The sequence below is a fragment of the Monodon monoceros genome, unplaced genomic scaffold (assembly GCF_005190385.1).
Source record: "Monodon monoceros isolate NGI ecotype Baffin Bay Population unplaced genomic scaffold, NGI_Narwhal_1 Super_Scaffold_22, whole genome shotgun sequence".
Classification (NCBI taxonomy): Eukaryota; Metazoa; Chordata; class Mammalia; order Artiodactyla; family Monodontidae; genus Monodon; species Monodon monoceros.
The window spans coordinates 87591728-87603166 of NW_021703779.1; the positions used below are offsets into that span (position 1 = coordinate 87591728).

General features: G+C 45.4%; 1 protein-coding gene across 1 annotated transcript; it reads right to left on the reverse strand.

Moving 5' to 3' along the window:
- Positions 1 to 759: 759 nt before the first annotated feature.
- ESX1 (ESX homeobox 1) lies at positions 760 to 5969 on the reverse strand. Its single transcript, XM_029240210.1, has 4 exons — positions 5900 to 5969; positions 5423 to 5735; positions 4332 to 4377; positions 760 to 1278 (listed from the first exon to the last, which is right to left on the reverse strand). Exons 1-4 carry the CDS (start codon positions 5967 to 5969, stop codon positions 760 to 762), a joined length of 948 nt encoding a protein of 315 aa, XP_029096043.1.
- Positions 5970 to 11439: the final 5470 nt, after the last annotated feature.

The following is an 11439-nucleotide window of genomic DNA, read 5'->3' on the forward strand; positions in this document are numbered from 1 at the left end:
TACACTTCAGGGTGTGATTGTCTGCATCTGGGCTGGGGAAGCTACAATAATAGGCTCTTTTGGGCTGGGAGTGTGGGGTGAGAAAACAGAACCATTTTCTGATCTTAATGGAGCCCCCTCTTGTGTCTTGGGACCAGAATGGTTCCTATTCCCCTATCACCTCCATAAAATGGAGGGCAGTGAACAGAATTTGGAGACCAGATGGATGTTTGGCTGCCACCTCCTTTCCTTACAGCCCTGTGAGCAGCCTCTTAGAAAGATTCCCTTAGAGTCCATGGCTGTTGAGCTCCTTGAATAGAACATGTCCCTGCCTGGAAACATACTGTACTCTCAGCAGAGGGTCATCCCTTCCCATCTCGCACATGTATGTGCTCCCAACGGGTCAGGGTACGGATGGGGATGGGGGGAGGAGAACATGTGGTCAGTGTAAACCTGCCACAGGCACTGGGAGGACTCTGTTACCTATTATGGTGACTCAGAGCTATCACATTATGAAAGGAAGCTTCTTCGACATTCTCTTTGAATTGCATTGCCTTAGCCATTCCCATGCATACCCAACTTAGTCCATTTGACAGCAAAAATCAATATATTGCTAACTTGTATCTTTATTGAAAACACAACATGCTCTCCAAAAACAACATGCACTGATTTTGTCCAATTATTCATCTAACAGGATTCTGATCAATTACTTTTGATGTGCTGTGAACAACTTCCATCTGGCAGAACAATACAATGGAATAACTATCATGAACACCATATTCAGAAAATGGGACCTGTGAAATGACCATTGATGACAGGGCCCCATGCAATACCTACAGGGGCCACAGCAAAGGGAGGCACAGGTGGTAGGGGTGGCAAAGGCATCCCGGGTGGCATGGGTGGCAGAGGTGGTGGCCCGGGTGGCAGAGGTGGTGGCCCGGGTGGCAGAGGTGGTGGCCCGGGTGGCAGAAGTGGTGGCCGGGGTGGCAGAGGTGGTGGCCCGGGTGGCAGAGGTGGTGGCCCGGGTGGCAGAGGTGGTGGCCCGGGTGGCAGCCTGGGTGGCAGAGGTGGTGGCCCGAGTGGCAGCCTGGGTGGCAGAGGTGGTGGCCCGGGTAGCACAGGTGGTGCAAGTGGCACTGCAGGAACACATCTCCATGCAGGCCTTATAACAGGGACTGCCTGATAGGGCCCATTCAAGATTATCCCCACATGGGGGCGCAAGGCAATGGGGATCAGATTTCTGAACATCAGTGCCCTCTGTTGTCTTCTCCACTTGGCCCTTCTGTTCTGAAACCAAACCTTCAATCAGAGGGAAAAAGAGATTGGTTTAGTATATTGAACAGTTAATGTCATAATAGAAAACACACACCAGGCAAGTCTGCCATTGAGATTTTACACTGCAGCAGGAGAAGCTATTCCCTTATTGCTAAAATATCTTAGGAAAGCAAACAGCACACCTCCCTCAGCTAACCCTTAGTGAACCAAGCCTAGTCCAGACTTTGGCACATTGATTTGTCTCTCATTTTTAATATTCCTTAATGGGTTTTTTCCAAGTCCTGGATACAGGCCTAACTGATGAATTGCACCAGGTCCCTGCTGTTGGGACTATCACTGTCCAGCTGCCTCCACCCCCTTCTCACCAGGAGTAGCGTCATCATGGTTGTGAGGGAAGCTGAGTGTGGGATAAAGATGGGTCCAATTAAAGTCATACCGAGGGGAACCATACCCTATTTGCAAAGCCCATCTTCAGTCTGAAGTAACTAATCCATAGGGGCATGGTGCACTTTTAGACAGAAGGTTTCCTTCAATGATGTTTAACAGATCATTCTTTCTCTGAAACCTCGTAAGACTTAAAGCAGATGGTATGTCAATGGAGGCCTGATCATGGGGGTCCCAGGGACTTTGTGGCTTGTCTTGCTGGGACATGAGAGGTGCTGAAGCCCTGGACACTGCCTTGATATTTCAGCCGTTAGTGTTAAGGAAAGTTTAGCTTAACTAAATCCAAATTCACTAAAGCCAAAATCCTTTTCCCCAGATAAGATATTGGGCACCCTATTGTCACCACTGTCAATTTTGTATTCTCCAATTTGCCCTACCCTCCAAACCTTTCTGGGCTCAGGACAAGGTCAGCTCATTCGGTCCCAGCTTCAGTTTCAGGATGCTGGACAGGAGCCACTGTTACCCAGAGTGTTAGGGTACCCAAGGCCCTGCCAGCATCACTCATTCCTAAGGCAGGAAGGTCCAATTATGTTCAATCCTGTGGGGACAGGGGTCACAAAAGAGGCTCCTCCCTAAATGCTTGCCAACTATTAACAAACAAACAAACAAACAAGCTATCAATTAGACTCTAGTGTCCTCTTAGTGTACTAGTTGATGGGGTTTACATGGTATTTAATCCTTTTGGACGTGCCCAAATGGCAGGTTTTAAGTGAGACAAATGGCCTCTTCTCTCTGCCTGCCCGAAGCCACCTTCTCTCTCTCCCATTTTAGGAGTTGGTGTCCTTCTACTATATGGATATATAGTCTGAAGAAGGCCACCATAATAGAGCTCATTTTGGAGGGATTCAAATGTACCTGTGGTCTAATCTCCCTAAACATAACCAAAAGCCCACGTATGACAAATTTTGGTATGGGTCAATATTAGGTCCATATTCCCAATACTGGTTTCATAAAAGAGATCTACTATATTTGCACAAGATGGGTGGGAGAAGCATCTATTAAGTTTCTTGGGGAAATTCATGCTGTAGTGTTTGGAAATTTATGAGAACACTGTCTTTTTCCTTACTTGTGTCTTCTGGCTCATTTTCCCTTCAGAAATCCATTAAGAGGACTATGTAAACCAAGGCATGAGGAAAAGCAATTCAGCAAACCTTGTTTTTCTTTTCCTCTGGGTTTACCTTGCCTGTCTGAGACTCGTCCTGAGACCAAGCCTGACTGTTGGTCCAGCCTGTGGCATTAGGATGCCACCATCCAGTGGCCTGCTTTTCTGCATACCACAGACAGATGGGCAGTACGTTTCCATCACTGTACTCATGCATGTGCTCTGGGGCAAAACAAGTAAGCCATCTGAGGTAGGTATATATATATATATATATATGTATTCATTTATTTATATATTTATATTGAGGGGGGAAAATACTTCTTTGATGTAACTATGGTGTTCTATGCCCTCAGATAGTCACTTTTTGATTCCATGATCTACAAATTAGTAATCACTGCCTGAATAAATGAAAAAGTATTTTAAATTAGCACAGGTGAGAATCTGGCCTGAAGTGAGATCACCCTCACAACCAATCAAATTCCGGAAATCCACCTTTTCAAAACAATACCACCAAAAAGGATAAAAAAAATCTTAGATGTTAAAAATTCTTCAAGAGAATATTCACTTATTCATTTAGTAGTTTCATAAAGTTGAATTTGTATGTCACCTGCGATGCACATATTTGAATGTATACGATTCTTCTCTAACCTTTCATTCCTTCTTAGGTCAATGGAACTTAATTCAAAATTATTCTTTCTCTTTTTTGGATTCATTTTTTGAGGATAATTTTCCAAAGCTTACAAACCTTTTCCCATTACCACCGTAACTGCAATATTTTAGCAATGTCTTCAGGCTGACATCAAAGTCTTCCAAAAATATTAGAACTTAAGACTGCCACTCTCTACACTGATTTGCAAAACACTTAAAAACAGCAGCAGGAGGATTAGGCACTGGGACTTGGGCTTTTTAGCCACCTCCGGGCATCAGTTTCAGTTTAACTAAATGTGTATTAGTTACTCATGTACTATGTTCTGTGTTGGAATTACTCTCTCACCCCAATGTCTAAATATTTATATGTTCACTCATTTAGCCAAGAGCTTATGCCTGGTTTTAAGTATTTTAAATAATTCAGTACAGTTGAACTTTCTTATAACCTAGCTCTTCCATGTATTCATTTGAATACTTCCCAGGTGAGACTGAGCCCCAATAAATTCCACATAGAAATATTCCTTTAGGGAATACTAACATCCTTCCTAAAAGATGCCAGTGTTAGAGGGAGATGAGCTTTATTTATTGGAAAATAAAGTGTGTGTGTGTGTGTGTGTGTGTGTGTGTATAAAGAGAGGAGGAGAGACGTGTGTGTTTTATATTTTTCCCTTTAGGAAATCGAATTCTCTCTGGTAAAGTACAATTTCCATAAGCTCGAACTTACTTGTCCTATTTCCCACCCCCAAAGCGCCCATTGTTCAAAAGTTATTTGCTAAACACGGAAAACACAACAAAACACACCAACCTGAGAGTTTCCAGGGCAAAACCTAAAGCATGTTTTAGAATGGCTGTCCTGCCAATTTTAAAATTAAGATTTACTGACCTGCACTATGGCTTCAGGCAAATTCAAGCGTCTTGCAATCGCCTCTCTGAGGGGGTGAAAAGTGCAAATGTTCAGTATTTGGAGTTGTGGATAAAATATATCATTTACATTTCTATACCCCTCCCCGCAGTTTTCTGTAATACAGCTTGAGGTTTACTTTAGGGAGAGTTTTCCCATGGACAACTCATCTGTTAAATAAAATATTAAAAGGGAATACATATTAAAATTCCTGATAGTGTATCTGTTAGTTGAATATGACTCAATTAATTTTTCCGTTTGTGGGAAACCAACACAGTATTGTAAAGCAATTACACTCCAAAGAAGATGTTAAAAATAAATAAATAAAACGCCAAAATACCAAAAAAGCGGCGTTCTGAACCAGAGTTATTTCTGTTTATTGTAAAAGGAAGCAGTAAACTCTCAGGGAGAAACTTCAAACCACGTTGGCCAAGCGATCAAGGGAAATTCTTTTTGCTCTTTAGCGGGCGAAGATTGAATACAATGGAACCTGAAAGGGCGCCCCTAAACCTCACACCTATTTGTCCTCGTCCTCCATTGCTACCGGGCCAGAACAGGCTTTCCCCTTGTCTGGACCACAAATTCTCCGGGGAAGGTAAGCGACGAGAATAAGTCACTGGCTTTCTAAGGGTCGAAACTGTCGCCTGGAAACAGCGCTCCACGAGGCAGGGCCAAGACTAGGGTGAGGCCAATGAGGCGCTCGCCTCGTGAGCAAAATTTAAAGGGCGCGAAAAAGCTGAGTAATTACGATAAATATTTTAATGCAATGTTCAAAATGTAAAAAGCAATGCAAAACTCCATGATGAACAAATTACCAAGATTTTAAATTAAAGCAGGATTAATCGGCACTGCCTTCCTTTCTCCACCCGAGTTCCGCTCCCGTCTTGCACCCCCGCAAACTCTATAGGCATTGCGCCACGCCCAGAGAGCTAGGGCGGACCCGGCGCCCTCGAGCCTCCTAAGTAGCTTTTGGCCCAGGAGAGGAGGGGGAGGGTCCTGAAAAAGAGCCTAAGGCGCCCTGGGATGAGTGCGGGCTCCGGGAGAACTAGGCGTCTCCGGAGCCAGCCACTTACCGCGCGAACACGTCGGGGTAACGAGTGCGCTGGAAAGTTCTCTCCAGCTCCCGCAGCTGCAAGATGGTGAACACCGTACGGTTGCGGCGCAGGTTTCTCGGTACGATCTGTGGCCTCTCAGCGGCCGGGGGGGCCAGCTCCTCCTGCTGCTGCGGGGGCTCAAGACCGCCGCCGCCCTCACGGTTTTCGTCCAAGAAGTTGGGACCGACCGCATCAAAGTAGTCTGCTGCTGCTGCTTCTCCGGGCTCAGTTCGGACAGCGTAACCTCCTCCTCTCCTCCGGTTAGTCTCCGAGGTCAAGGTAGGCTCCGCATCTGGGAAAAGAGAAAAGCAAAGGGGAGAGACCGGGGCGAGAGAGCCCACGGTGCGCGGGCTGCAGGACGGCCGCTGCCGCGCAGCGTCCCGTCCACCTGCCCTTCCCACGGAAAGTTCCTTTTCTGGAATTTGCCAAAGCACCTGTCCCCGTATAGACACTAACTATGCAGTTCTTCCTCGTCCTCGTCGACCCCCAGGCTGCGGTAGCCGGTGTCACGGTGGCTGCACGCCATGCCTTGACTGCTGTCGATGAAGGCTTGCGCTTCAGCAGACTCCGCGCTGGGGCCGTGGCAACTACCTCAAGGTCTGCTCTTCTGACGCCGGGACCTCTTCTGGCGCCGAGGCTGGAGCTTGCGCACCTTATATAGAGGGGTATGTTGCTTCCGCGGGTTCAAAGCATACGCGCTCGCGTTGGTTAAACGCCCCCTACTAGAATTCACATTGCTTCTAGTGGGGGTCGGTGGGACTCTTTTGGGGCGCGCTCGCGTCCACGGTGTGTAAAAAAATAGGGCGAGTGCGTGTGAGTGGTGCTGGTAGTGGGCACGTTTGTTCGGCGAACGGTGACTCGTTTAACTGACTGCTTTCAACTTGTACGAAGTGTATGATTGGAGGAAGGGGCTGTGCTGGACTGCGAAAGCAGTTTGCGGGCGGGGAGCAAGACTTCACACTAGCTCCTGGAGCTTGTGAAGTGTTTGGAGAATATTCTTCCGCCCAACCCTCGATGTTCTGCAACCCGGCAGTGTCGCGGTGTTCCTTGCTTCCCCAAAGGAAAAGGCGGAGAGATACAGCTGGGTAAAGCACGAGCCCCGAGAAAACAAAGCGCGCTAAAGCGAAGTTAGTTTATCTTGCACTGGGCTCTGAGCAAGGTTCTCCCTTCCTAGAAGTTGGTGGAATGGATGGGACTAGCTGAATTTTTTACATTCGCGCGCGGAATGCTCGAATCCAGCTAGTGGTTAAGACGAAATGATTGGCGTGGAGGCTGTTTGCACGGGGTTTTTGAAATTAGACCCCACCCAGCATTCTGAGACCTGTAGTTTGCAGTTAGGTTTGCAAAGCAGTCCGGGTGCTCAGATGCGTGCGTGCCTCTTGTGAAATCTACAAGGACTTTATTTAGTAATGAACCCACGTCAGAGTTCAAATATAGATACTTGCCAAGCGCTTAATGTATCCAACCATGCCTGTGCTGCACGGTCAGCTCCTGGAGCATGCAATATTTGCTGTTCTGGGTTTCTGCTCACCTCAAGGCACCCGGCTCTGCAGGCGCCTAAAGCGCGCCTTATTCCCGGGCGGGTACTGTCGACTTGGGAAGAGTTCCTGCCTTCCCCACTGCCGCTTCCTCTCCTCTCTCTCCATTTTTCTAGATTTATCTTACTGAGCTGTTTTCCCTACCAATGTGTCAAATTTAAAAAAAGGGCCAGGGGCTCCCCTGGTGGCGCAGTGGTTGAGAGTCCGCCTGCTGATGCAGGGGACACGGGTTTGTGCCCTGGTCCGGGAAGATCCCACATGCCGCGGAGCGGCTGGGCCCGTGAGCCATGGCCGCTGAGCCTGCTCGTCCGGAGCCTGTGCTCCGCAACGGGAAAGGCCACAACAGTGAGAGGCCCGCGTACCGCAAAAAAAAAAAAAAAAAGGGCCAGGCTGCGAATTACGATTGTGGTTCTTCCTCCAAGAAGTGTTTGCAGGTGTTCCAGGACGTTTTCACGTCCTTCATATTATAATAATCACTTCTAAGGGACTTCCCTGGCAGTCCAGTGGTTAAGACTCCGCACTTCCACTGCAGGAGGCACAGGTTCGATCCCTGGTCGGGGAAGTAAGATCTGGAAAAGACTCACATAAAAAGAAATGAGTCCTCTGCCTAGCACTGTGCATAATTTATCCTACTTTTACTTTTACAACCACCGTTATTATCTCCCCATTCTTTTTACACAGAAAACTGAGCCCCAGGGAAGCCAGGCAACTTGACCATGGGCACACGAGTGAGTTTGTGCACTTCTCACAATATTCTTGCTGTCTTATTTCAAAGGAGTAAATAATGGTGTGATTCCAGGCAGGAGTGGAGGAGGGGGAAAGGTATTTTGGGGAAGCAGGCCATTGGGCAGTCTTTAAAAATCCTGAGTGGGACTTCCCTGGTGGTCCAGTGGTTAAGACTCCACGCTTCCATTGTAGGGGACGCGGGTTCAATCCTTGGTCAGGGAACTAAGATCCCACATGCCGGAAAGCGTGGCCAAAAAAAAAAAATCCTGAGTGCCAGTCCACCTCCTCCTGCGCTGGTTCAAGCCTCTCCCCCGTTGCACCAGGGCCTTGGCTGAGTCTCCCTAAGCCAGAGATTTGGGATCCAGGAGTGCTGGGTTTCCCAAATGTGGTACCTTTACTTTTCTCAACACTGAGGGGATGCTAATAGGATCAGGGTGCTGCGTGCATTGGCTTCTGAACTGGTTCCTTCAAGACACAGTCAGGAGGGAGAGGTCATGAGACCCACCCCAGTATCAGGGCCACATTAGGACTTTTGTGAGCCCTAGGCAATTCTGCCTTCTTGGGCCTCTTCCTCCATAACATTTTTTTAAAAATTATATTTTACACCTGTTGGTATAAAGACAAATATAATTTGGGCTGGATCATATTAATTTTTTCTTTTAATTTAAAAAGAAATTAAAATATTTTGGGGCACTGTGACTGCTGTGCGTCATGTTCCCAGGGGGTGGTGGGTAGGAAACCAGGGAATAGATGGCTGGTTGACCGATTCACTTTCAAACAGATGTCAAGGGATGGCACCTCTACAACCTCTCTCCAACTTTAATCAAGATGTTTCCTCCTCAGGGCAGCTTTCGCTGAGTTGTGCAGGCTTCCGTCTCTTTTGGCTAGATACCTGGTGAACAATTATGGCCTGGGACGAGTTATTACACAAGAGATCCATACGGGTTTTCTTTTTCAATTTTTATTTATTTGTATTTTGGCCACGCAGAGTGGCTTGCGGGATCTTAGCTCCCCAGCCAGCGATTGAACCCGTGCCCCCTGCAGTGGAAGCGTGGAATCTGAACCACTGGGCCACCAGGGAATTCCCCATACAGATTTTAATCATGGTGGGCAGTAGCCTACCTAGTACATTGGTAACAGCTCAGGTATATTCTGTCATATCTTAGATTTACATGGTTTACTCCAATGTTTTCTAAACCTCAGTCATTCATGTGCCCTTGAAAGTTTTGCCATGCCTGGGTACCAGCCATGGTAGTATTCACTCAACATATTTACTTAAATTGATTCACTTTTTGAAAACCTTAAATACCTAATTGAATCTCATCCTAGGCAAAAAATAGCTATGAATTCCAGGGCTTGATATACCGAATTTATGTGAGGTAGAGCATGGCAGTAGTTGAGAGCAGGGACCCTGAAGCCAGACTGCCGGTGTCTGAATCCTAGCTTTGCTTGCCACTTGCTAGCTGGCTCACCTGGTGAGTTGCTTATTCTCCTTGTGCCTTAGTTTTCTCATCTGTAAAATGGGAATAACTAACAGTACCTACTTCATGAGGTTGTTGTGAGAATTCATTGAAATGATCACAGTACAGGCATACATCAGAGAAACTGTGGGTTCAGTTCCAGACCACTGCAATAAAGCAAATAACAAAGCATCACAGATTTTTTTTTTGTTTCCCAGTGCATATAAAATTTATGCTTGGGCTTCCCTGGTGGTGCAGTGGTTGAGAGTCCGCCTGCCGATGCAGGGGACATGGGTTCATGTCCCAGTCAGGAAGGGTCCCACATGCCACAGAGTGGCTGGGCCCATGGGCCGTGGCCGCTGAACCTGCGCATCTGGAGCCTGTGCTCCACAGCAGGAGAGGCCACAGCGGTGAGGGGCCCGCGTACCGCAAAAGAAAAAATAATAATAAAAAAGCGGTCTAAAAAAAGACTCAGGGTCATTGCACTTTCTTTGATGACCATATTCTAGGGACACTGTGAGGTATCTGAGATCTCAAGTATGTTTTAAGCATTTAACTAGCCTTATGTATGCTGTGACTTTCTGATGTCCCCTCTATCTTTCTAGTATGTCAGATGTTATTTCTCTGGGAAACGAAGGCTGGAAAAAAAGAGAGAGAGTGAGCTGGTTTCTGTACACCTTCCAATGAATAAAGAATCCAAACCAAAATTACCATTGGAAATGTAAATTTTCTAAACACAAAATAATATGTAATGTAGAAAGGTAATGAAAATAACCATATATTTTTTTATGGAAAAAAAAAAGGAAATGTGTCACCTATATACAATGGAAAATTACTCGGCCATAAAAAGTAATGAAATTGAGTTACTGTTAGTTAGGAGTATGGACTTGGAGGCTGTCATACAGACTGAAGTAAGTCAGAAACAGAAAAGCAATTATTGTATATTAACGAAGATATGTGGGACCTAGAAAAATGGCACAGATGAACCGGTGTGCAGGGCAGAAATTGAGACACAGATGTAGAGAACAAACATATGGACAGCAAGTGGGGAAAGTGGCATGGGGGTGGTGGTGCTGGTGTGATGAATAGGAAGATTGGGATTGACATATATACACTAATATGTATAAAATGGATAACTAATAAGAACCTGCTGTATAAAAAAATAGAACAGAAAATTCAAAAGAAAATACTTCTGATGAAGCTAAGGACAGCACAGGAATAAAGACGCAGATGTAGAGAATGGATATAAGGTTATGGGAGGGTGAAGAGTAATGTGGGACGAAGTGAAAGAGTAGCATTGACATAAGTACACTAAAAAATGTAAAATAGCTAGCTAGTGGGAAGCAGTTGCAAAGCACAGGGAGATCAGCTCGGTGCTTTGTGACCACCAGATAGGTGGGATAGGGAGGGTGGGAGGGAAGGAGATGCAAGAGGGAGGGGATATGGGGATATATGTATATGTAGAGCTGATTCACTTTGTTATAAAGCAGAAACAAAAAAAAACAAACAAAAAAACCCCACCATAGTTCCTGAAATAATGAATCACGATAACACTATAGCACCAAAATATAGAAATAATTCCTTCATAGCATCTAATATTAACTTCACATTAAAATGTTCCCAATTAAAATAAAAAGAGTAATACAGGATTAGTACCTCCATTCTATGGATTTTCGTGAGTTCACTTCGAACAAGAAAGGGAAAAAGCAAAAAATACACAAGGAAGAAAATTGAATTAAAATGTAAAAACAGAAATATTAGTGTTCTAGAAGGAGGCACAGAGTCATTACACTTTGCTTGATGACCATATTCTAGGGACACTGTGAGGTATCTGAAATCTCAAGTATGTTTTAGGCAGCTAAATAGCCTTATGTATGCTGTGACTTTCTCTGTCCCCTCTATCTTTCTAGTATGTCAGATTTTTATTTCTCTGGGAAACAAAGGCCGAAAAAAAAGAGAGAGAGAGTAAGAAGGCTGCTGTACACCTTCCATTGAATAAGGAATCCATGCCAAAATTACCATTGGAAACGTACATTTGCTAAACAGAAAATAATATGTAATGTAGAAAGCTAAGGAAAATATCCATCAACTTTTCAATTGAAAAAAAAAAGAAATATGTCTCCTATATACAGTGGAATATTACTCGGCCATAAAATGTAATGAAATTGAGTTATTGTTAGTGAGATGTATGGACCTAGGGCCTGTCATACAGAGTGAAGTAAGTCAGAAAGAGAAAAACAATTATCGTATATTAACGCATATATGTGGGACC

Coding starts and splice junctions, on each gene's coding strand:
- ESX1 (XM_029240210.1), bottom strand. CDS start 5,969: ATGGCGTGCAGCCACCGTGACACCGGCTACCGCAGCCTGGGGGTCGAC. Junction 5,736..5,899: donor GGACGAGGAAGAACTGCATA/GTTAGTGTCTAT, acceptor CTCTTTTCCCAG/ATGCGGAGCCTACCTTGACC. Junction 1,279..4,331: donor TGCCTGAAGCCATAGTGCAG/GTCAGTAAATCT, acceptor CTCTGATTGAAG/GTTTGGTTTCAGAACAGAAG.